Below are 27,736 nucleotides of genomic sequence, written 5' to 3'. Positions count from 1 at the left end.
TATAACATTCATTAAACATTCATAAACTGTCAAAAATGATGTACAGTATTCAGCAATAAAACAGAGCAGAGAGGTTTGGTTAAAGCATCTACAGCTGGATTAACTTGACTCCACATTATTCAGTTCATTTCAAAACACACAATACAAAGAAGTCCTGTGAATGTGAATAATAAACCCAGCATTTGCCAGTGATTGGACCTACAAACAGATAAAAGTGGCAATTAGTGAGTATCTTTTATTAGAGCACATTAGTTATTAGCATTTAGATACAATTTTTCTATGATACACTTTCAAAATTGTGTCTAATTAAGTATTAGTATAGATTAAATCGAAACAAGTGCTGCCAGGGAATATTTAGAGCATTAACTAACATGTTCCAGGAGGGGGCAGTATAAAGCCACAGTACGAGGCCCTTTTGGTCGCCTGCCAACTGCTCTTGTCAGCTGGTGAATAGTGCTGTCATATGGTGATAGTGTTATACTACATTTCTGTAATTTATCTTGGAGCACCCAGGGATGAATACATGCCATATGTGGAGGAAGTGGTCAGGCAGGCGTCCCGCGATACAGCACTGTCGAGTCAGTCTGGGCCACTGCCATGGCCGCTCGCCTCCCTAAGCTCTGCCATGTGGGAATGTGGTGGGGTTTTTTTCCACACTGGTGGGTGTTGCTGTGCGTGAGGTGTTTATATTATTAGATCTGGCAAACAAAAGAAAAGAAATCTGACCACATGGTTTTACCTTCTCTCTCAGGTCTCTTGCCAACTCTTTCCTCTCTCTCTCTCTGTCTCTGTTCCAAAACTCTCTGCTGTGCCACTCTTTCAACATCTGCTCACAAGCAAGTTTGACAGAAGTTGCCTGCATATACCCCCCCCCCCCCACCCACCCCGCCTCCCTTCCACTGAACCACTCCACTCTGGACTCTATCTGATCCGCTGTGACAGCTCAATGGGCTAACATTCCTGTGAAGAGGCACAGACACCGAAATGTAGACGTGCGAGGGCCGCAGTTCTCGGAGCCAGAGGGCCGAGTGCAGCGTGTTTGAAATATTGTAGGTGTGAGTGAAGGTGTGTGCGGCCCTGCACACACACACGCACACTCACTCACTCACAATGCTCATCGTCATGGTGTTTATTAATAAACTCTAAGAGTCCTTTTTTTTTTAAATTAGCCACTCCACTGGTACACAACCACGAGCATGAATAAGTCATACGTAAAAAAAAAAAAATAATAAATAAAAATTATGTAACTCATGAGTCACCAGGCATAAAATAAGATAGCGAGAAGCTTGTGCTATGCTGCCAGAGTTAAATCAGGATGGCGCTTATATATTTATTTTATATAGAGCACATTTACCTCAACAACTGGCCTGTATTTACAGAAGCTCACCACTATATCCTCAAGAAATCTTCTGTGGCAGAAATACGATAGTAATTAACCTGACATTAGCAACACATCACTATTAATGGCCATTTCTTTTTAAATAATCGACTTTGTCTGATTGTTATTTAAGTAACTAATAATTGGACTAATCACTTATAACTTCCTCTAAATGGGACAGCCCTTTAGTTTTCCATCAGTTGTCAATAGAGCTGCAGTTTAAGATTATTAGTATAACCGATCAACCTAATGATTACTCTATTATTTATTACCTGAAGATGTTGATCAGTGTTAAACAAACCTGGAAATCATTCTTAGTCATAGTCTCAAGTCTTAGTCTTTGTCCATGAACCAAAATTATAAATTTCTTTGACAAATGAAGAAAAGAAAGCAGAAAATATTCACATTCAAGACACTCGATTGTCAAAGAAGTTGTAGAATAATTCAGTAATTGATTAATATCGATGAATCGAATAATCATTGCAGCCCGAGTTGTCAGTGGAGGCTACTTGGACTTTGTCAGGTACCTTTAGTGATAAATTTGTTGGAAAATGTTTACATTGTCGGGACTTCCGCTACAAGTAAAGAGACGCTTGATTTGTTCTCTCGCGTTTGTCTTTACAGGCTCCGGTAGAAACATGGCGTCTCGCTGCTAACAGTGGCTATGCAACAGCGGCCCGCGACCATGTTATTTTACATGACTCATTGAAACACTACGAAAATGAAACAAAAACTATTATACAACGACTAGACAATGCAGGAGCACATAATATGTATAAAAAAGTGGATTTTGGGTTATATAAACCCATAAATACTACACATTGTCCCTTTAAATGTATTTCGTTACTTTCCACCTCTGACAAGTAGTCTTCAACTGGCTGTTATTAATCTCTAAGGCTCTCTTGGCTTAGTTCCTTCTTCAAAGAACTAAAAGCCACTATTCTCTTCATTCTTGTGAAGTTCTCCATCTTTCTGTTAGAACAGAATTAAGGAAAAGGAAAACACTCTCCAGACTGAAGTTAATAGTCTGACCTGATTTCACTTGGAGCGTTTCCTTCGATCGTATTAGACAAAGAGGAACCAGTGAACTGTGCCTGTGTTTTTCATTTATGACTTACTGTGACCTCAACTCCTGCACTTTAAATGTCATGTAGACAGTAAACACAGTTACATTACAATGTTTTTGTCAAAATTATTGTTTGTAAACTTACTCCTAAATCTAATCTAATCTGTATTATGACGTGTGCTGCTGACCTCTTGGCCAGGTCACTGTTGAAAAAGAGATTCCGATCTTAAAGGTTTTTTTTTACCTGGTTAAATAAAGGTGAAATGGAAAACTGTACCTGTGTAATAGTAACTTGAAGTGATAAAAGTGGCCTAAATTGTTTTTGTAAAATGTTTGAGCATCGGGATGGGAGGGACGATAGTGGATTCTTTACCCTAAGATTAACACACCAAATTGTATTCAATGTTTTTAATGTTTTAAAAAGTCATTTCCATATTAAATACTAATTTTTTTATTTTTTTATTTTTACGATTAACCCTTAAATTGCCAAGTTTTTGTCATGATGCACCTTCATTTTATGGTCTAGAAAAAAACACAATAAAGGGATTATTTTTGGTTTGATTGCAACCTGGTATGTGGATTATAAGATTAGCAGAAAAATGTGTTTATATGCATTATTATTTTTATTTATTTACCATAAAATACTCACCCAGAGCACCAAAATGTGCTCATGAAAAATTAAGCCATAAAAATTGTATGAATTATTAATTTCTTCAAACCAGTGTCAGTAACCATCATAAATATCAAACATAATTAATTTTAAAGTTTTTAACCCTTAAATTGCCAAGTCTTTGTCGAGATGCATCAAAAATAGTGATTTGAATTGGTTTCAATGAGCCCATTGGTCCATAGGTGTGTTAGTGTGGGTATTTTATTAAATTTGCATGAAAAAAGGATAACATATTGTAGAAATGAAAAGCCAAAAACACAAAAAAGGTGTATCGGTGTGCTTAAGGGTTTTATAAAAATAGGGGAAATGTAATTTAGGATTTTCTGAATTTCAGCTAATGAAAATATGAGAGGACAGTAACAGAATAATTCATATTGACCGTGACTCCAGCTTGCACTCTTCAGTGTCCATTATCCCTATTGTGGTGGAGGGAAGAGACGTATCAGGCAATCAAACATCTACCTGACCCAACACTCCGGGAAAGACCTAAGCCAATTGGGAGCTTCTTCACTCAATGCTAAATGATTTCACGGCGATGAGATGAGATAAAAATATCCCCGCTGCTCTGTCTCCACTTAGCCAAACGGGCTCGCTGTGCAATGCACAGCCTGAGCTGCACATGGTGGTTCTTTTATTCTTTATTTTTTTATTTAAAATCACTGCTGGTTTTACTACCAGTGTTCATAGACCCAATAAGATGCAGGCATTAGGAGATCTTATGTCCCATGTTGTGGGACAGGCAGAGACAGGAAGCCCTCATTTTCCAGGCCCAAATTCTCCTCGTGGGGAGAAATGCAGCAGCCTGCGTGTGTTGGCAAATAAGTGTGAACAATCCAATCATATCTTACCAAGATGTTACATAAGCAAATACAGCACGAGGATGCAACAGCAAATAATTCAGAGGTTTAGGGATTAAATAGAATTAGCTCAGGGAGCTTTCTTAAAACACCATGTAGTTTAGTCTCAGTAGCAGGATTCAGTGCTTATCCTAGCTTGTTATAGTTCCTGATATAAATCACATGTTGGCATGAAGCAAAGGCATTAATGACTGCGTCATACAGACAGACAATGAGCCCAAGTTAAAGGTCCCATATTATCCGCGAAAAGTTCTATTCTTGGCTCCACAGTGCAGCACAGAGTTCTACACAAACTTCCAGCCTCAGAGGATTTATCTGTCCAGTGGATCCATGTTATATATGACGGCAATGTGCCTGCTAGAGCCTGCAAATTATCACTTTTCCAAATGTTAACTGCTGTTTGCTCCCAGTAGCCTCTGTGGCTGATGTCATTTCCTGTCCCTTAAGTTTCGTTTAACTTTTTTATTGTATTATTATAATTTTTTTTTTTAAAGAGATACTACTAAACTGAGCGTTCTGAACAGGGATGTTTTGGCAGGGTGAGTGAACTGCTGTGGTGCTTCATTATGGTATTTTGACCAAAGCATGTTAATTAGAACACCAGGGAACTAGGTTAACTTGGAGAAAAAGGATATAATATTGGACCTTTAAAGTTAACTTCAGCATGGTTGGGTTCATCTCACCTTGAGCACAGTGATGTTCCACGCGTAGCTCTCCATGGCTTTCTGGAGTTTGCGGCCTTTCAGTCCCTCCTTTGCTCCGATGCGATGCAAATCCTCGTGAAAGTCCAGACCTGGACGGAGACACGCGAGAAAACACACAATCATGTTAAAAATATGTAGATTTAAACAAGTCATTTATTCACATCTATTTGTACATTTTGATTGTGTACAATATTGATCACTATCTCAGGAAAAAAATGGTACATATTTGAATCCCATCATGTATTGCGCTCTTTTCTACAGTTTTGCCGAGTCACTATTGTAGTTTTTTGATTGTCTATTATTTTGAATCTGTGCCGCAGGTGCACCCTTGGTATTGTATTGTGTTGTTGTGGAAATAATAAACAACTCCTTATATGGACATCCTGGGGGTGTTTGTATAGGTCACACCTTTAGGCTTTTTTTTGGTCTCCTTATGTGTTGTTGAGTTAAAGTTATGATTCATTTTGCATACGAGAGTGGCAGGTTTTGTTTATAAAAACAAGCCAAATTCTGAAATCTGATTTTTAATAATTTCAAGTACTTTTGCTCAGGTGTGTTTATAGAGTTGGGGAAATATGAAAAAAAGGATACAAGACACTCTATATGGCACATTCTTATAGTCTCTGTGTGTATGTTTTAGGGATGCAACAGTATTCGGTATTTTACCGAACCGTTCGGTTCAATACCCAGCGGCAAACAGCGGTATTTCGGTACGTTTCAGTCCATCACAAAACATTATCAAAACTTTGTATAGCCGTGCGATTAGATCCACTCAGGAGCAGAGACATGAGAGCAGCGCTGCGCATGCAAATGATGAGTACTGTCTGAACAATGGAGAAACAACGGTGAGTGAAAGTTTGAAGAGGCACCGTGTGTGGGAGTGTGGGATTATTGTGGATTGAGTGCAAACTACGTTGAGAATGGGAAAAGGATTGTCAACAAACAAACCACGGTGTGCAAGCATTCGGTTGCAAGCTTCGGTAATGCACCGCAGTGAAGTTAGTTTTAAGTTGGATATTCGACGCTCTGGGTACACGTCTTCCTCGCATCACAACGCTGAAGTTGGCTCCACATTCACCTACAGCATGACTCCGCGCAAGCCTCTCATTTAAGCTGCTATCAACCGCAGCATGGTGTATTTGTAATTGTAGTTTCTGTGAGTGGGTTAAAATGTTTATTTTTATTGGATAGCACTAAACTTTATTTATTTTTAATTTGTGTGGTTTGTGGTTTGATTATATCTGTGCTTTTAATTACAATGCAATATTGCCTTTGCTAGTCTGAGTAGTTTTATATTAAGATATTGAAACCGTATCGATACCGTGGCCCAAAAAACGTGATGCATACCGAACAGTGGGAAAACCTAGTATGTTTTAACACAGTAATGGGGGGAAAAAAAACAGCCTAAACGCGCTGTGTTCTAAGGGTTAACTAGTTTATAACCTCTGTGTGTACTGTTTATATAATGTTATTTGTCTTGTTGTTTTAAGACAGAGTTAAACCTTTGGCAAACATCTTACAGAGAGCACAGACATGACAGACACATGTCACAAAGAGTTAGATAAAAGTGTTTCATGTTCCATCAATCAAGACTTTAAATACATAATAAATATAACAAGTATTGGGCCAATATTAAAACAAAAATATACAGCAAGAATAAAAATAAATGCAAAAATAGTGTATGTCAATTTTTAAACTTGTTTCTGCCAAACATAGATCCATATCTTGACTCACTTGCTCCATATCTTTCCATTTTTTATTCTGAAATCAGTGAATCTGTTCAGTCAACCGACAGAAACACAAAAACAAACAACATCGAACAACAGCTAGCTCCTCAGGTCAGTGTCACACCGCTCAATAATGCTGCATTACCAATTACACCTCTAATTAATCTATCTATAGGTCCGGCTTGGTTTATCCCAGGCAGATGATGACTAATCCAATGGCTTTAAAGAACACACTCTGCCTAAAGCTGTAAGTCTCTGCCTCTTTGTCACTCTGTCCCTGACAACTGACCTCATGTAACTCCAGCTTTGATTCACTGTTGCACAGACTATTGACAAAACATAATACACTATAATTTACAGCAGTGGCAGTAACTCACTGTTTAGTCCTCAGCTCTGTGCAGTGACTAGTTGGTGCAAACAACTGCCTGCCCCATTAAATCAATGTGGGTTAGCTCCATAACAAAATATATGGTGACACATCACATTACTGTGCTGTGATAACATGGCAGCAGTATGGTCACAATTGTGTTTTAAGGATGTAATATTATGGTAATACTATCACCTTAGTAATAACCTTGGTATCAAGGAGATTATATTGCAGCAATAACATGTTATTTACAAAGTAATATCCAGATAATTTATGTCCCACACACATTTTCCATTTTTATCACCAAGCTATTCCCTGCTGATTACTAAATAAATAATTTCCATTATGCATTACAGAAGTATTACATACAGTACATATTAAATCCAAACTAACTTAAAACTAGGAAAAATGAGGAAAGAGAAAAGAAGAACAAGAACAAAAAGGGGAAAAGTAGCTCATGACCACAGTGTGGCTCTAACACTGACTGGGGAGTTGATGTCAGAAGGTTGTCCTGATCACACAGGGTTTTTCTGCAGTGTAAGTGTACCTAATAAACTGCTAACAGAGTTTGCAGCAACTCAACCTGTTGTAAAAAAAACATAAAAATCTTTTAATAATGAATTGTGCTTGTCGTATCTATGTGAAGGGAATTTGATTTAAAAAATATATTTGGTTTAATATTCAGTATGGCTTATAGATTACATTTTATGCTTTCTCTTTCTGTTTCTGCCCAAAAGAAGCTGTAATGGTGCAGTAAATGGTCTGTACTTATGGAGCGCTGTTATAGCCTTGACGACGACTCAAAGCTGCTTTACTCGACACCTTTGCCTTTCACCCATTCACTCACACTTTCATACAGCACATACTGTATATGTGCAGTGCATTTTCTACCACTCATCTTTCATCCTGATTCACATGGCATCAGGCCATCAGGAGCAACGCGGGGTTAAGTGTCTTGCCCAAAGACACATCGGCATGTAGACTAGCGGAGCTAGCCACGACAACCTCTGAGTTGAAAGAGGACTGGCTCTATCACTGAGCTATCGTCGCTTTAGTTCCTTCAACCCTTTGACACCTACCTCTTAAAATGTCCATCTGGACTTTTGTGCTTAATTTAACCATGAAAGGACCAGAAAATGTCTTGTAACTTAGTGCTTTTGCGCATTTTCCCCAGAATAACTTCCAATATCTGGCAGTGAAGAAAAACTAAAAGGTTTATTTAGAAAAAACACTGCAGTTACAATAACATTTTTGTGTCTTTGTCTCCCAATGTGCAAAAACAGGCCAAACAAATGTAAACTATGCACAGGTGTTCTTCCCAGTCTCTCCTCTCTGGTGACAAAGATGCTGATTGTTCAGCTTCCTGAAAGAGCACAGGTGAAATCACTGTAATAATGTTAGCTTTGACGTGCCACCTCTCAGCTTTCAGAAACCGTTGGATTTTTTTTTTGCGATAACAGAAACCATCGCGTAACTACGGTAATGCGAAGTGTGTTGTCGGTGATACGCTTGGTGTTAAAGGGTTGATTAGAAAGTTTCAGTGTGCAAGAATGAATCTAGTGGTGAGACTGCAGGTTGCAACAAACAGAGGACTTGTTCATTGTCCAAGCCCCTCATGGAAGTACGGTGGCCTTCACATACCAGAAAGGATGTAAACAAAAAAAATATCTCTCTATTCTTACATTCTCTCAGCCATCTCCTCTCTCTTTGTTGATGGTTCATGCATCAGGTGTATATGGGCAAAGCCTTTCAAAAGAAAGTCCCTTACATATACAGTACAGGCTTATTCTGTTTCTGATCCTCAGAGTTGTATTAGCAGAGCTCAGGGTTGATTTGATCTTGTAATCTGGTGTAGTTTATGGGCTGCTGCTGCTGCAGAGCTGAGCCACAGTGGTTTCTGATCACAGGACTTGGGGAGCGAGGCAGACACGGAGTCGAATAAGAGATGAAATTAGCTAGTGGCGGCTTGTCACAATACGGCCTCTTCAAGCATTTAATTTCCCAATTATTGAGCATTTCCTCCCTCTAACAGTCCCACAGTTGCTGTTCTTTACTGTCACTTAAAGTCTTTGAAATCTGAGCCAATAAACAGAATGTGGCCCCTGTAGCAGAATTGAACGAAGAGAAAATGTAGTGCTTTGAACAACAGAGAGACTGAGGGGGACAAAACTATGTCACAGTAGAGCAGACACACATAGTCAGACAAAAGCATCCGTCAGGATTTACAGTCTGCAGAGAGGTCCCCCCTCCCTTTGTAATAAGAGCTGCAGCAACATCTCTTATGCTCCAAATAAATAACGCCTGGACAAAGCGCGCTCACGACACAGAGACAGAAAATTCGAATCTCCAAAGAGAATGTGATGAAAAGAAATGATGAAGCCAGAGAGGTGAGAGCGAGAAACAATCACATCAGCGTTTCATTAATGTCGAGTCATACACACTGCAAAGCCTGAGCACAATACCATGACTGAAAAAGGGGGAGAGAGATTTTCCAGCTGCTGAGGAGCTGGGAGAACAGCGTCTGTTAAAATCCGAGGGAGACAAACAGAGGGACATGTTTTTATCCCTTGGATTTCCACGGAAATGGAACGGTGTGGCCACAAATCGAGCCAGCACTGTTGTCAGCCAGAGAAGCTCTGCATTAATAAGTACGGTTACGCTTGCCGAGACACAGCCTGTTCCCTGAGCCTTTATCAAAAGATCCAGTCTGTATAATTTAGGGTTTATGGGCAGAAATCAAATTAACTGCAACACAATAACGATTATCTTCACAATCAATTCATCTGTTGATTATTTTCTCGATTTATTGATTATTGATCGTTTGGTCCATTAGACGTCAGAAAATGTACTCAGTGTTTCCCAAACCTCAGAACAAACAAGGTTCGGGTTTTAAAGATTTCTTTGTTTTGTGGAGCAAATGAACGAGAAACATTTATTAACATTTATTTAAAATGCTGAAAAATCAGCAAGCTTAAAAAAATAAGAAAAAACACTCAAACTGATTAATATTATTGAAATAGTTGACAATGAATCTAGTAAGCGATTAATAATCATCCCCATTCATTTGATAAAATATAACAGTTTATTAACAAAGAATGTTACACAAACTTGCTTTACTTCAACATTTGTTGAACACTATCTCATTTAAACTAACATTAACATTAAATAAAAATGAGTAGATCAAATACTGACCTAATTATTATTAACAAAAAAGACTTTAGTGACTTAGAAACATTAATTAGGTTTCTGAGAGCAATCATCTGAACTCTTGTTCTAAAGCTCACTATGTCCTTATTTGGCTTTTAGGCCCAGTTGTGCTTGATATTTACTTTACTTTATTTAAGCATGTACAGCATGAAACAGGGGCGACCTTGAGCTTGACCTTCTGTAGCAGCCCAAAGGGACAAACCAGTCAGGATTTGCGTTATGGTTGTGGAACATGACCACGAAAAACAAGGCACAAGACACTCCTCACGGGGGCCACCGTAGCTCCCCGACATGCTTGGAAAAAGGGAGCGGTGAGCGGAAAAGTCCTGTGTTTCTTACAACCTGCAATCCGACCATTAGATGTCACAAATTTTCACACGCTGGACCTTTAATATGGCTGGACAGAGGGCTGTTGTCAAGCCAGACCAATGAATGCCTCACAGCCTTAGACAAACAAAAAAGAGACGCTCAGATGCACAGAGATGTTGTATAAATGGCTTAATTAAGTCCCGATCTGTCTCTCAGCGACCGTATCCTCTATAATGGCATCGGAAAATCAGTCTTTCTGAAGTCAGACATGCTCACTGAAGGAAATCCACTAAGTTATGACATCAAGGGCAGCAGAGGCTGGTTAGGAGACGGAGTGGGAGTTCACAGATTAGATTTGCATTCAGACTCATAAGAGTATACTGTACACACAGAGACACACATTAAACGCAGTGGTCGCATCTGGATGTGCCAGAGTGTGTATCCCAGCTGTCCGTCTGGTCCCCTATTAGTGGTGTGTGTGATGCGGAGCCATCAATAGTGCCCAGGGGGGGAACCATCAAGCACCTCTCCATCCTCATCAACACGTCAGCTTCACTGCCCAAATCAAACTGATTAGCTGCAATAATGACCTGGCATAAACTGAACACAGGGAGGCAAGAGGAAACAGAGGTGGGGCTGCTGGGAAACAAGAACCACAGCAGCTCAAAGATGTCCGTTTGTGTGACCATTATTGTGATGCCCAGTGTGCCAAGTCACTTCGTTTTGCTCGGATTTAAAATTTAAAAGGCACAAGGTTAAGTCAGGTCGCTCATTTCAGATTGCAGCCTGCGTGTAATTATGATTACGGCTTTGTCACAACAGCATTCAGCTGATGAGCACAGCACAGTGAGAACAATGTTCACGACGAGGGCAAAAGTGTCTGATTTAATCAAGTGCCTTAAAGCTGCAGTACGTAACTTTTGGTGCTGTTGTTATTCTGCCTCTGTTGGCAGCATTTATCCCGTCAAACTGATGAATGACTGCAGTAGAAGTCACTCTTAATATTTATGACTTTACTCACACTCCAATCTGTTTGCCTCCGTCTGTCTTTACATAAATTAAATCACTTCCTGTGTGAAGTGTGAGGACGTAGCCGGGCGACATGATATCAGAGCTGCGACGTTTCTTCGATTGATCGATGACTTAATGAATCAAGTATTTTGATAATCAAGTGTTTTGTCAATAGTTAAAAACAAGCTTCCTGTTTTTTCAGCTTCTTAAATGTGAATTTTTTCTGGTCTCCGTATGACAGCGAAATCATTAAAACTGACTCAGTTTGGTCTGTGGACAAGACAAGACATAAAAGAACATCATTATTTCCAGGTTTGGTCAATACCAATCATTGTTTTCTGACGTTTTACTGAGTAGAGCGTGGAGTGTTGGTTTTCATGTCTGTGGCGACATTCCTGCACTGATGGGTTTTACCTCACGAGATAACAGCCAAGCTAGTAAAGCCAGACGGCTGTGAACTGCAGGAGTGAGGCAAGTCTGATGTCACCAGAGGGCAATCGCTGGTCTTTGAAACAGGGGAAGCTCATCTCACCTCATTCATAAATTCTTAAGTTAATACTGCAAATGACTTGCTGAGCAAATAACACACGACCAAATATTTGTAGACAGACTTCCCTCGCAAAATCCACACAGAACTGAGGTAGAAACAGAGCGAGTACACTGTGGAACACCACCTGTTAAACGCTGGAAAGTCTCTGCCCAAAAGCAAAACTTGGCTGCGTGCGGCACAGATTATGAACTCCCCGCGACATTCACTTCGCACAAGAGAACATTCTCTCTCTTTGAGCAGTTAACTAAAGACATCAGCTCATCTGATGCATCTGTTATTCCCTTAATTACAGCGTTAAAGCGTCTTCTTTCACAAAGATTAAGACCACGGAGTAAAAACGATGAAATGTGCGCTCTGATCTTAAGAGCCACAAGTGTCACCACGTTTCACTCACATCACCTGCACTTCATCGCGACTATATTCCATCTTCCTCATTAAGATCATTATTTTTATGTGGGGATAAAACACGTAGAGAAATGATCCAGTCTGCTTTAGATATGAAATGAGCGCTTGGAGGCGCAGAGGAGCGACAAACGGCATAGGAGAGGGAGAAGAGAACAGCGCAGGGGCGGTGCGCTGTTCTCCTTGGAGAATAAAAAATACCAAGAAGCACCCACGAAAAAGTTGACCTTAGTCCTGACTCGTGTGTCTGTGTGTGTTACACGACAACATCCTCTCTGTCAGTCACTGCAGCTCAGTTTGTGTCTGTTTTTACTTCCAGCAGCTTGTTTTTTAGTTTTAGATCATAACCAGTGAAAAACTGTCTTTGTCTTTGACACGAATGGAGGGTTTACATACTGGAGCTTTAAGCAGCAGTAAACTCATTTGACAATGGCTTCAATGTAATAATGTAATGGACAAAGCACGCGATCACACATTCTCTCTCTCTGATACTGAGAGACAACCCATCATCTAACAGTACCTTTCATTCCCCCCCACTGCTCACACAACCATTAAGCCAAAATTATACCTTTTGGCTTCCACATCAATGGAGACAAAACCTTTAATTCCTTGCAAATCTACCATCGTTGTCTTCGTTGTTTCCCACTCGCTAATCCTCTGTCTGCGAATCGCACTGTTCCTATTGTTATTATCAGTCTGTACAAAGTCATATGGCTAATGAGACATCTTCTGATGTGCACATTCAGAGCTTTCTCAGTCTATCAAAAAATAAATTGATGCCTTCCGACCACGGCAGAACAATGCAGCGTTTGATTGAGGAGCAGCGAGTTCAGCCTGTGAGGTTTTCTGTTTACGGGCGAAAAACAAGGCAAAGATGACAGAGCGAAAGTGTGTGTCTGCATACATGTGAAATGGCGTATCATTTTTTTAGGGCTTTCTGACTCTTGGTTGTAAAATTAAATTGGAGTGGCTTACCTCTGACCTCTTAACCTTTCTATTTGTCACGCGTTCAACGATGTGAAGGTCAAGTTGGATCACTGCCACAATGAATAATTCATGCTCTCCAGCAACTCAGTGATTTTGTTTAAGGCACTATAACACACGATAAATTAATATACACTATTAAAGTAACACTGTGAGACAGTAAATGCAGTAAATTATCCAGTTAAAGCTACAGTGCAATGGTGTGTGTGTGTGGGTGTGTGTGCCAGCACTTCTACCAACACCTGATGAGACAGGAAGCAGATAGAGAGGACAAAGAGCACGCTGAGCAGAGGAGCAGGACAGAAGTGTCGGAAATAATATCGAGAAAAATTATTTGTGCATTAAAGCTGAGAACAGATTAAATAAGGCATATTTAAAAGTCTCAGCAGTATCAGACTTCTGATGTTCTATACGTCGACCCTTTCTATAAAATTCGATAAAACACAAACATAGATTTACATTTATGTTTTCTTCAGAACGCATAATATTTTAAAAGGTTTAGCATGCCACACTAATGACACATATATCACCTATGTAAAAATATAGAGGAGAGCAGAATTTAGAGTGACGTAACACTCCTCCTCTGTGTGTTGTTAATGAGCCTTAATTTTGAAAAATGTTCGGCCTGTTCCATTTAAGAGGTTTATATGTGTCCAAATATGATGAAATAGCTTGAGCTATATGAAATATACATGCAGCAAAATAGCAAAACAGCAAAATGTATTTAAACAAACTAATTAATAATAATTCGCTGTTTGAAAGGAAGTGGTCAGGAACTTACATAAACAACATAACATAAAAACATAAATAACACATACGTATGCTGTGTTGAAATGGGGTTGTTAAACATAAGCATGACATACATAATAAAATAAATCCACACATGTAGCTCAAGAGACGAGTGCGAAGCTTGTAAATGACTAAATTCCCATCTTTCCTGAAAGCTTCAAATTAAGGATGTCCAGTCAAACTTCTCATATCGTGATCATCAGTTGAATTTTAATGCAACGCCGTTCAGCAGTGACAGAAAGTTGTTCAAAGCCTCCAGCTGAAGGCAATTCTTCATTTTTATTTCCAAATAAAGCCATTTTCCTCCTGGATTTGTACGTAATCTGACGCATACATAACGTTACGAGCCTGTTTTCCTGTTAGCATGGCCGACACACATGTGCGTGTGGTTGTTATCACGATCCTGTTTGCTTTGCCGGCTCCCTTCCTCCCTCCCTCCCTCCCAGATTTTGCATTTTACACCCTTAACCGATGTGAGCAACGACTGCTGTGCATTCTGAGCTACTATTAATTCAGACCATACATTCCCACTGGCCTACAAGGTTAAAACTAATTTAAATAGGTAATATGCAATCAGCAATAGGTCACAATCCACACCTCTTCTACTCATCAATTGGAATTCGGTAATCGGTGTTGTCTGGCAATCTGCAGTAAGACGACGTGACATGATGTTTGGCGTTCTTCTTTTCTGCCTCGTGTCACATATCACAAATTAAAAATGCAGTTAATGTCTGGATGCACGAACGAAAAGACACAGAATCATGTGTACATATATATACATACACAGTGGTTGGTGGCTTAGATTGAGGCATGTGTGTTAGTGCCGGGGGCAGAGGAGTGGGAGTAGGCGATATGGGAGGTGCTATGTTTGGCATGCAGCTGAGGCCCCTTAGCGCTGTCGCTCCAGCCCTCAGCCTCATTGTATCCATCATTCTTACATAATCCTGCTTTAATGTGGAACACTGGTAACTACCAATGAAGGAACTTCCATGTTTTCACTTTAATTAGATTCCAGAAAAGTCTTATGAAGCCCTTTGAAAATAAGTTGAATTATCACAAAACAAAGCTGATTTCCTCACTGTAAGTTCTTTTTATTTTTATTTTTTTGGAAGAACAAAGTTTTCCCCCGGCAGCAGCAGTGAGTTAAGCATCGGCCTTCGGCCTTGGTCGTGTGAGATTTCAGCCAAACTTCCCCAATCATCGCCTTTGAAGATGCCTTCAGCAGGAACCGTGCAGCCCAGGGACAGTTAAGCCATTCAACACACACCCCTGGTAACTGCACGGCACGAATATCAGCTCGGCTTGTTGTGCTGGGCATGTGGGCAGAGTGGGCTTAAATTGGCTTATCAGCCTCAGGATACTGGGCTGCCATGTGCCAGTGAGCAAATCTCCCAAGTTTACTTTGGATTCATCTACATGCACAAAGTAAAAATGGCTTCCCATGTTTCTGCTCAAATCTATATAAACATACACACTTTCACGTTAATCTAAATGCATTGCTGCCACTAGGGGTCTCTCAGACCTACTTCAGTCTCACTGTTGTACCGGCTTTAAAATAAACAGCTTTATTTTAACGCTATTTATTGAACTGTTATGTTAAATAACAGAGTAATGTAACTAATTACTGTTTCAATTGAGGGGGGCAACTGCATAAGTAATGATGATTGGCTCAGGTTGAGTACAATTTCCTGGTAAGCCAATCAGAGGCAGAGTTAAGCCAAGAGACTTGCGCAGTGATGTCGGGCCCAGAGAATTCTGAGGTAGCATTTTCAAGGCAATAATGTACATGTATATCAAAAGCTCTAAAACATGTGATTGTGTTTCTTTGTTCTACTATAATAAACATAGCAATGATAGTACAGTGGCTCAGAGCAAGTCGTCGTTCTACTCAAAGGTTGTGGGTTCGATTCCTGGCTCCGTCTACAAGAAGATGTGTCCTTGGGCAAGACACTTAACCCCACGTTACTCCTGAGGGCTGTACCGGCAGCGTGTGAGTGGGTATGAAAGTTGAGTGATAGAAAAATGTATGAAAGTGTGAGTGAATGGGTGTGAATGGGTGATTGGAAACTGTAGTGTAAAGCAGCTTTGAGTGGTCATCATGACTGGAAAAGCGCTATATAAAAAAAAAAACATTTACCATCTACAATAATGCATTAAATGTGGTAGGTATCTCACATTGTCCTACAGCAACATTAAAATAGTGTACAATGTTTTCTATTAGTTGCCATTCATTAAACATTTTTAATATCCAGTAATTGAGCATACAATTACTGCCCAATAACGCGCCCAACACTGCTGTTATAAGATATTTTCATGCAGAGAAGTTAAATAGTATTTCTTCATTTGTTGTCTATTGATTTAATTTTTCCTTTGCACCACTCAGTCATGTCATTTAAACCTAAAGTGAATCACTTCTGTTGCTGTAAATGACATATACACCACATCCCCACCCCTCAACGACATAGTTGCAATAACAACTCCATCCAATTGCAGCCATCTTGATTAACTAGTGCGATGATGCCGTTGTGTTTCGACCTTGCCTCTGTCAGACATGCCGTACATATAAATCACTTCCTGTGTGCAGCGCAGCAATGTTGCCAGGCGACATTGAGACTTATTACGCCACTATGGAGAGTCACAAGGAGCGGATAGACTTAAGGAAAGGGAAGGAAGGGAAGCCAATGACGTACAGAAAAGGATCTTCATTGTCATAATACAACTGAAATTGCACAACAAGGTCAGATGGAGGGTTTGATCAGCGCCGCTGCAACTGAGCCACAAGGGACCAACCTGACCGAATGTGTCTAACATGCTAACATTCATTCATTTTGATGGTGGGAGGAAACCGGAGAGCCCAGAGGAAACCCACGCAGACATGGAGAGAACATGCACCAGTGCTAACAGCATCGTGTGAACTCACTTTGGCAATGGCTTACATGTAACACGCATTCATTTATATTTAAGTAGTGTGAAGTACGTATGGTCTGTATTTATACTGCACTTTTCTCATCTTGATGACCACTCAAGGCTGCTTTACACTTCACAGTTTTGGCACCCATTCACTCACACGTTACAATGGAGATGTCCAACGTGCTTCTATTTAAGCGGGGTGAAGTGGTGAAGAAGCAAAACAAACGAGACGCAATTAGTGCTGAATGTCAAATAGGCCGGAGAAGATCGGTCATTTAAAGTAGTTTGTCTCCTAATGAGCTTATTAAGGTCAATTTTATTCTCTCTTGTGAAAAACACAATTTTAACAAAAATACTTTGGGTTCACCCACTTCTCTCTGTTTTGTCATCCCTCCCCTTTCGTCTCATTTCTCTCCCTCTCAGTGGACGTTTACGCTCAATGTTCTCTTCCTCCTGCAGCTCTTTGTCTGTGCGGCTGGCAGATTTTTATTTTTGTTTTTCCACCTTTTCAATGACATGATAACGATACGGTTCATTCAACTCATTGATAATGACCCGATCTATCAGCAGCTGCTGTTGACGGAGATGCTGTTGAGAATAAACGCACTGCACTAATTCTATTAGATAAGAGGATGTGACACATAACACGTGACGCAAGGTCTAATAGTGTATGAATCATACGGTTTCTTCAAAACAGAGGAGCTGAAAATAGTCCTCTCCCAAACAGAATTTCTTTTGTTTAATGTCTTATGATCTTATTTCCCTGACTAATATATGAAGAAATGGCAGCAAGTGACATAATTCCATTTGACTAGCACACATCTTGGCCTTGAGTTGTGAGTCATCTCTCTCTTTCAGTGCAGAGTCTATTGTGTGCTGCTTTTTCTGCATTTGAAAAAAACAACAACAACCCAGAATCATCTCAAGCTGATAACAAGGAAATTGTCTCTAGTTTGTTTTCAGGATAAAAAGCATGACATCCAGCTGTGAACTGAAACAGAGGACGCGGGTGTTGCAGCTAAGGACTTTTGCACGTTCCCAAAATGTAGCAAACCTGCACGTTGTGCTTGTGTGAGCTTGGAGTAGACGACATCGGCTGACTCGATTAGCGTCCTGGTGGTTTGTATCATCTGGAAGACAAAGATACATCGAGTTAGTTTTGCATCATAGCAGAGTCACGCAGAGCTGGGATGCAATAATGAAGCAAAATGAAACATTTCAGAAAACGTGAAGGTGAGGTGTTTCTTGTTAGGCTGTAACCTTCAACTGATTCTACCCTTTCACCAACAGGGGCTTTTGTTTACAGGCACATTAACAATAAAGCCTCAAGCAAATGAGCTCTTATGTAAATGTGTTCATCCGATTACTTTAACTGGGGACACATGATCGTCAGAAGAAGTGGATATTTTCCAACTAAACGAGTGTGGGTGAAAAACATTGTTGGGAGTTCCTTTTTATTGAAGTGAAGTGAAATCAAGATCGCAATCGTGGGAAAAGTTAAATTGTAAGCAGGCAGTTAATTCAGTTTCACCGTGTTCAACATTATAAGCCTGTAAAATGGAGATTGTATTGGTCTGAGCACACTGACTCTACAAATCTAATTTAACTGAATTTATACACTGTACATATAATCTCAGTATAAGCCCATTCAATCACTTATGTATGTGGAGAGACTCCCTATAAATGATTTAGTCCCACATCCCGAATCTCACTGCACCATTTGTTATGGACATACGAACTACACAGGAATAACCTGACCCATGTAAAATCTGTATGTTTGTTTATATGCACGAGCATGTGTACATGTATATGTCTGAATCTGTGAAGAGCAGTGGTGGTTGCTGGTCTCTGAAACAGTGGAAGCTCATTTCAGGCCCAGTTATTTATTCATAAATTCTGCAAACGACTAGAACAAGGAAAAGCAATAGTTATGTAAAACATGAAATACTATAGTGGTGTTTTTATTGTCAGTGTTTATGTACAAATGAAAATGGTCCAAAGCAGCAAGCAAATTACACACCACAACCAGCTATTTGTCGACAGACTACGCTCCACACGGGACTGAAGCAGAAAAGGCTCCACAGTCATGTTTATTTCTGCAATGCTGTCAATCAAAAACTGGCTCCACCTGACAGGCAGTTCCACTTCCATCGACTCTCAGAGAAGCTGAGCTTCTCTGGAAGTGAAATTTGTGCCGCATTTGTCCAATCACCATCTAAAAACCTGTTATGTGCCCATAGAGAACAGTTGAGGCTTCAAGTGGTTTTAATGCGTAGGCTGCTACAGGAATACAAAAATAATGTAAGACAATCCGTCCTTCCATGATAAGCAGCTGATTCTGAACGAACTCATTCTAATTGCATTCTAGCGCACGTTAAGTATTGAAATGTAAAAACAACACAGTACATATTTGACCACGTTTTAGAGGAAGCCGAGTTCTTACAGCAAATGCCACTGGTTCAGAGCTCAACACTGCAAGCTTGGCAGTAAAAGTGGAGTACATGTACTGTATTTGTAAAGTAACAGAGGTGCAGACGGGTACAGGTGCCTGTTTTCACCTCCACTTTTGCAACTGACCATCACAGCGTGGTGTCACCTGAGCTGTAAACATCGTCCCACAGGCTGAGCAGAAACAGCGAGAGCTGCCTTGCAGCAGTGAGAAAAACATACGGAAGATAATGAAGTTTCACACTCCTGTTAGCAGAGAGACAGGAAGTGGACTCTCATACTATTGGTGTGTGTGCATGTGTTTTCTTGTTCTGCAGTCCTAATGAGAAGTATTGACAGTGCAGACAGTGAGCTCAGTTTGGACAGTCCCTCCGTAGAGGCGATGTGTCAAACGTACCCAATCAGCCTACACTGCCAAGAAATTACTGACGTGAGCAATGTGTGACAAATGCATTATAATCACTGAGAGTTGTAGCCATAGCAAAAGTTAAATGGAAATGATTGAATGCGACTGGGTCTTGAAGCTAGATTACTTCCTGTTGGTGCACAAAATGTTGAGTTGAAAAAGAAGCCCAAGTATAATTTATTATAATTATTCATGATACAGAATTTTAACAAACACAAATAATGGCTAATGAAGCATTTTGGTTAAGTGTACGTTTAAAGGTGCATGATGTAATAAATCTAAAGCAACTGGCCGTAAAATCCTCCTAATGTCACAGATGCTCAGGAATAATATTCATATAACAAACTGAACTCACCAACAAAAACAGTAGTAAAATATTTGCATTAAAATAATATTTTGCGGACCGCAAATTGATGTTTATGTTTTGGAATTATGTTTTGGCATGAGGCGCCACCTACCGCCGTCTACCAATCATTGCAGTCAGTAGTGTCTCAGCTGCCGAGCAACCACTGGCTGCCAGACATGTCTGAGCTACAATGGCAGAGAAAACGAAACCTAAAAGACCTCGGTATGAATGTCAAAAACGCCAAGACAAAGTTTGCGGCAAAGCGAGGGTCTATATAGGACATGCTTTTTAACGGTGGAGAGACAGAGAGAGAGAGAGAAAGAGACTCACGAGAGTGGCACGGAGAGAGAGAGCGGAGTGCACTCAGCGCACGAACAGCTGTTTTCATTTGTTTTCTGTATTGCTGACAATAAACAAACTATGTACTCAAACAACACCGTCTCTCTGTCCTTCCCAAACGAACTGTGTCTGGACCCAGCCTACTGCAAGCGATCAGAACCAGAACGTGCTTATGTCGCCGACTGATTACCTGATTCTGATCACCGGCTGAGCCTCTCTTCCAGCAGTCGCTGCCTTCACTGCCACAACGGATTTCCAACACAGAGGGAACAGTTTAGAAATCAGAGGGAACTGAGGAAGACTAAGCCAAATTCGAGTCCTCTTTAGGTCTTTGCATGTATATCGCCATAAACTATATAAAGTTATAAAAGGGGAGGCAAAAATGAAGGACAGTTCTGTCAAATATCATGCTATCAGCTAACGTTACCATAAATTATAACACATCTTGATCTTTACTGAGAGAACAGAATTGTGTGTCTTAGAGTCACTCATTTATGATAAAACTCGCCATAGTGGCTCCTCACTGACGGAGGACACGCCGCTCTGGCAACCTCGACTCTGGAGGGGAGGGGGGGAGTGGGAGGCGGGTACGACTTGCCGCAGTGTTTTGATTTGTAGTATTGAGTGTAGTAACCGCTTTTGACCACATTGTTACAGGTGGCACCTTTAAAGGTTACAGAACGAATGGAAAAATGCAGCATCGAAATATGTTTACATGCCCACACTGAACGTTTGCGTTAGCTACTACTATATGTTCAGCTCAAGGTCAGAGCCCATATGTGGGGTTAACTTACTATCATAATCAATTAATAATGGAATAATAATAAAATAGGACAATTAAACTGCAAATAAGAAACATGAAAACAATGAATTGTTCACCCCCACTCCATTTAGTTAAGTTGATATATGTAGCTTAAATTGATAATCTGAACTAGTCTCAAAAAGACTTAAATACGATAATCTAGGCTTATTTCACCTTGTCTGGAGAAAACATTTTGTGGAATGGAGCGTGAGAGTTGCTCTGACATCACCAGGAAGCCCCCTGCTTGATTTGGGCCTCGTAAAAAGCCAAATTACTGGTGCTGCACACTGCGTCACTGCTTATGTCAGCAGAAACTCTCGCTCCCCCCCAAAACACACAGATAACCTGAGCACAGCAGCATAAACTAGACAACCTTGTTCCTCACTCGTGAGTGACCCACTTCACCAGCTCCCACTGAGCCTCACAAGCAGCAGGATGAGGGGGAGTAGACACCGCGGGTGATAACTAATTACAGGCAGAGTTCTTCAAACCCTCTTTTTGGGCTGTGCCAATGTCAAGTGGTGAGAAATGCAGTGTTCTTGTAGCGGAGGAGGCAGGATGAAGAAGGACACGTGAAATTATACAATGAGCAGTTGTAGCTCGACAGACTGACTGGTTAAATATGCGGTTTGGGCCGTGTTTAAATTCCTTGCCAAACACACCCAGCAGTGTGAAACATCAGCCATCTACCAAGGGAGCGAGATAAACATCTGCGTTTTTCTGTTTTTTGTTTTTTTTGGTAGTGGCAACACCTATGAATATCTGCAGAGAGCAGGAAGTGCTTATCACATCACCACAAACCTCTGATATCAAACCTCCAAGCATGAATGCTTTGTTTTCACCTTAAGTAGTGCAATGTTGTACACTGATGATGATGTTTGATTGCCTTCACCAGCCAAACTTACAATCTTGAATCTAATCATCATTTGCACAGAGACATGATTCAAAACTCTTATCAAGATTTCGTTTTCTACCTCATGCCTGACCCTGTATTACTGTCAGAACCTCCCCAGGGGGCCATGAAATGTTTTTCTTTTAACCCATTGACGCCGGGAAAACATTGCCGCATTTCTACCATTGACGCCGGTAAAGCAGATACGGCAATTTTCGGGGGGTATAAGGGTTCCTCGCGACATTGTTTTGAAATGTCTTCACGCAATGCAGATGCCACAGCGCTGTAATCACCGTCACATGTGAAGCAGACTGTTACAGTCATTACATGCTGTTCTTGTTCTTCACAGTCCATCAGGACTAAATCAATGCACTGACACAAGTTGATATTACTTTATTTTCTCATGTTGTATCTAAATAACTAAATTTCACAGGAAAGCCACAGGTGTAAGCTCTCAAATACTTCTTGAATTGTGTTCCTATCTGCTACAGAGGCTGAGAAATCAGTCATTTAGTAGGCATTGAACCTCAGGTTTTAGAGGCATTTTTTCCAGGCGCTTCAGGCCTTAATGGGTTAACATTGATTTATAGATTCAGGGTGTAAGAATGTGTGACTTCTTTTCCACATGCATCAGGGAACTACGGTGGCCTTCGCATACCAGAAAGGGTGCATGTCTTCTTTGTTTGTAAAGTGCACATACTGTAAGTTTTAAAATGTGAAATGCAGCTGGTGTATCTGTTACGGCGACTCTAGAAAACATGATGGCACAAGATGGCGACCACCATAAAACAAGGTTCTTGCTTGCATAAAGGATTTCATAGCAATTATCCCCTCAGTCAGGCTTATGGTTTATTTCTGCCAATAAATGCTCTTAGATTGCACACACTGGACATCTGTCACGCTCCACCAGATGTCCCCAGTCTTTACCAATTCCCCCATCTTTGGAACCATTTCTCGTGTACCTCAATTGCTAATGTCTCACTCTCACTGGTCTGAACTGCCCTGAATGCACAGAAACTACATGCAGACGTAGTTTGAGGATGCATTTGTTCACATTTCTGAGCTGCAGGAAGCTGTTGTCTGACCAACAGAAGTGTCACAGCTAATTTGCAGACACTGCCACAATATTTCTAACTTCTTAGAAATATGTGGATAGCACATGTAATAACTTCTTAACCGTCTGTCCACTCTGTGCTCCTATGGCCAGCTGAGATAAGTACTGCACTAACTCATGTTTTAATAATGATCCACACAGCAAAAATTCAGATTTATCCACAAAACTATTCCAGTTCCAGAATGAACCCATTGCATTTCTGGTACATGTGCGTGTGGATTATTTACCATGTCATAGGCGTTGAGCACTTTGCGCAGCAGCTCAGGAACGGGGCCCTGAGCCTCCATGATGGGGTAGGCCTCGCTCAGGTCCACCGTGACCCTCAGTGACCGCTCACTGTTCATCAGCCATGTGGACACCGTGAGGATACACTGCTTCATGTTGGCCGCTGGGGTCAGGCCACACAGTTCCTTGAAGGACACCAAGGCATTCTGGGAAGAAAACAACCATAGAGAGCGATAGTTATATAATTACAGTGTGGATGTGTGGAAAAAAATGCATTAATAACCATAAATGTTCCATTTTCCTGTATAATGACACAGATGCATAAGCAACAATTAACTCCTGGTATGACTAACTATGTGATTGTCAAATCATCAAGTGTGTAATGGAATGACAAATATTTATAGCACATTTGCAGAGGACCTTGAGTGAGGAGATTTAAACAGAGCACTCGTAATTCTCCCCTCAGACCACAAACAAGATAAGATACTATTGAGTGTTTTATGAAGGAGCAAAAATCTGTTTCCTAACTTTCAGCCTTTCTCCTTCATATCTGAAATCTTCATATATAGGTCACTACCACAAATAGTCATGTTACAGATGGTAACATGTTTCATGTTATACACATGCTGTGACACGGATCACCGCACATCTTTTCAATGCTGCTCTATAATAAGTCACAGGAGCTCCATCTCACCGTGTCAACTGTAACAATAGCAACAATAAAAGCAGTATTTATAGAACAATCCTGACAATGTAAGAAAGTAAAAACAAACCAAAAAAAAAATCATAAAATAAATAATCATGCCACAGTCTGGTGGTGATAAAATCACATATAAACAAAACACAGAGAGCGAGAGGTAAATTACGCAAAAGACAAGTAGGAGAAGTCAGGGTTGGAGCCTTGACAGCAAAGTAGCACCGACAACAAATCATACGTTTTATCAGGGGCCTCTGCTGTTCATTCGTAAATCCACCACTTATCACAAGGTTAGTGATTCAAACCTTGAGCTCCACTTTGCCATGGTGAAATGTGTGTGTTTATTCGTACAGTTTATGAATCACTTTGCAGGAAATCATCCGTCAAATAACGAGAAGCAGTGAATAAATCTGCCAACATTTTGTCTCGTTTTTTCCCCCCCGTCACATTTCCAACACGTTTTTTTTTCTTTACAGGTTTCTGCATCGCTGTCATCACTGCAATGCAGGGCTGGGCAGTATGTATTATTGATTATATCTCAGTATTTTTTGGCTACGTCCTGATATACCAGATATGTATTGATATAAAGCTGGACACAGGCTTTAGCTCTGAGCTCATGAAGTGATTTCTGTATTCTAATTGTTTATGATTTAACTTTATTATTATCAATCCATCCAGTATCTACACAGCTTGTTTGATAAAGCAGCCAAATCAGGAGCCAATCTCAGCTGAAATTGGTCAACAAAGTTGAATTTACATTTAATGGACAAGTTATCTAATCAACCTAACACCAGTCTATTTAAGTCAGACGATGGGAGGAAGCCATAGTACCGAAAAGGAAAACCAACAATGCACGATAATGCAAACCGCTCAACAGAGGGGAAGCATAATTTGAGATGGTTCTTGCTGTGCAGCACCAGTGCAAACCGCCATACCACTGTGCAACTTGGAAGACACAAGGACAACCAAAATGTACCAAAAGTAAACATAATTCTTAATGTAAAATGTACACATAACCTCACAGTTTGCAATATACACTAAGTTGTTAACAGTGCATTAGTCAATAATATTCCAACAGACACATTGTTCGATTTTTCCCACCAACTCCTCACGGTTCAGATCAACTTGATTGCTTGATTGAGTGTAGCATCACCACGTTCACCAGCAGTTTATCAGCCTCAAGTCAATTTAATTTGGACTACGATGCCAGTGTCACTTCCTCTCCCTCCGGCTCACTCTTCACCTTTGCTGACCCAGTTTCCAGTCCAACACTGTACGGATTCACAGTCTGCTGCTACAGCAACAGGGTGACCGTCTCTCTCAGAGTATTCCATTTCTCTGCCAAGAATGGGGGGAATTCAAGCATTTGTCTTCATAGCAACACATAATTTTGGTTGGTAAAGGGACAGCAAGAGAAAAAAAAAAGTGTGGGAAAATGGTGTGAGAGAAAAGGAAGGGACAGCAAGCAGAGCAACCAGGAGCTGAGTCAGAACTGCAAAAACATAAGAAGAGTACATGCGATGGCGAGGACTCAATGTAATGGTAGTGTAACAGAGCATGAAAGAGAATAAGAGGTGAAAACTGAGGGAAGAACATGAGTATCATTATTAATATTGACACCGACAGATACTTGGGGCCAATTCCAATTCCTATCTTAACCCTCAACTCCAAAAAAGAAGAAGAACGCATTTATGTCACGATTATTTATTACGATCCGTTTGTCAGTCAAGTTATTAGGTTGTCAGTTAGTTATTGAAAAGTAAACGATAGCAAACGATCGCTTGTCCGCACCGGCCGGCTATTGACAAAAGATCGTAAAATAAAAATAAACGTTACGCAACAATGACGTAAGTAATCCACAAAACTAAGATAATACAATGGTTTCCATAATTTTTATATCTCTATTAACAAAGAAAATACTTAATTTGTAGCGTACTCGTTTCGCTGCTTTCGGCGTCATCTTTGTTATTTGAAAACACGCAATGCATTCTAGGTAGGCCTTGCTCCCAAGGGTGGTCTCGGAAAATCTCAATATTGAGGGCGATACAGCCCTTAATCTTGCCCCTCAACTTAATTTTTCTGAGAATCTGGACACACTTGCATGCTGCATGTTTTGCAAGGATGCCAGTGTTAGTGACCCTGTTTACTTGCAAAAACATGTTTACATATGGTGCAAATCTTTGCTCAATTTAGCAAAGTGAATCCAAACTATTGAACACTTTTCTGCCATGATAGATGGAGAGTAAACAACCACATAGAATCGCTCGATGTCTTGACTGTATGTCTTGAAACCGGATTTTAAGTTTCCATTCCAATGTTCCATTTCAACTTTTGCCCCAAAGTCTGAATGAATATCTTCTACTGCTTAATCCTCCACATGAGGGTTGCCGGGTTGCCAATCCCAGCAGACAAAGGGTGGTGAAAGGCAGGTGTACCCTGGAGAGGATACATGGAGACAAAAAAACATCTACTCTCACAGCTATTGTCAATTTGTCTAATTTTCCTAGTCTCCAAATCTGCATGTTTTTGGACAGTGGGAGGAAACCGGAGATCCCGGAGAAAACCCATGCACACACACAGAGAGAACACGCAAGAGTGCCAAACACTACACCAACCTTGTGGCTGTCAATTTAATCCTTTTTTTTTTTTAATTCCCATCCCTGAACATGACTAAGGAAATAAAAGAAACCACTGTCGGTTGTAAGTCCTACCACACACTGTACAGTGTGGGAACCAGCCGTCTCTGCAGGCTACACCACGCTATACCTGAGAGGATGGGGTGACGCTGTGGGGCCTGACCTTCGTACGGATGAGGAGATAGGCTGGGGGGACACAGTCCTCATGTGTATGCTGAACCTCACCTACACCTCTTGGGCCACTGGGCCGTGGAGAAACACACAATGGTGAAAGGAGAAGTGCTCTAGGGCTTTGGATGAACAACCAGTGTGCAGCGATGACCGTGTGTGAACTGAACTGTAAGCATGTATGTGTTTATGTCTCATTGTGGTCTTAGCTGAAGTTATTAGCATTCATTATGCCTTATATAATTGCATGCATGTGTGTAAGGGACCACATGCGTAAATGTTTTTCAATAATTGTCATGCTATCAAAGCCACACTGTTTCAAGCCATGGTGTTACAAAAGCCAATGAGAGGCTTGTGTTTTTAATTAGTCCTTCCCCCTCTTTCCTCCCCCTCTAGCATTCCCAAATGAGAGCTCTGTGTCCATTTACAACACTGCTTTTGTTTCTTTATGTCCCCTCCCTCTCTCTTTCCCTCTTTCTGATTTTATCTGTGTAACTCTCTCCTCTGCCTCACTCTCTTCAGCATTGAGTGGTGGTGAATGAGCCTGTGATGGCACACTCACATTTCAGCAAATAAAACGGAATTCCAGGCGGGCAGCTCTCCTCCTGCCCCAACAACATTTCACAAGGTTCTTCAGCAGCAGCATGCAGGAAATTACTTTATATAAGTCTCCCACAGAAATAATTGATTTTGCAGATTCATGTGAAGTATGACAACCTATCACATTTGCCC

General features: G+C 40.6%; 1 protein-coding gene across 1 annotated transcript in view; it reads right to left on the bottom strand.

Moving 5' to 3' along the window:
- The window catches only part of LOC310932563 (inactive phospholipase C-like protein 2), a gene marked incomplete at both ends in the record, with an annotated part of 81,725 nt that overhangs the window by 1,380 nt on the left and 52,609 nt on the right, over nt 1-27,736 (bottom strand). The window contains 3 exons of the mRNA XM_083895889.1: nt 4,655-4,764; nt 17,986-18,061; nt 23,506-23,709. Coding sequence (XP_083752015.1) covers nt 4,655-4,764; nt 17,986-18,061; nt 23,506-23,709 — 390 coding nt within the window. The remainder of the gene's footprint in view (nt 1-4,654; nt 4,765-17,985; nt 18,062-23,505; nt 23,710-27,736) is intronic.

This window comes from Microchirus variegatus (assembly GCF_963457635.1).
Source record: "Microchirus variegatus genome assembly, chromosome: 10".
NCBI lineage: Eukaryota > Metazoa > Chordata > Actinopteri > Pleuronectiformes > Soleidae > Microchirus > Microchirus variegatus.
The sequence above is the reverse complement of the archived record's forward strand: the minus strand, read 5'-3'. Positions and strand labels throughout refer to the sequence as shown.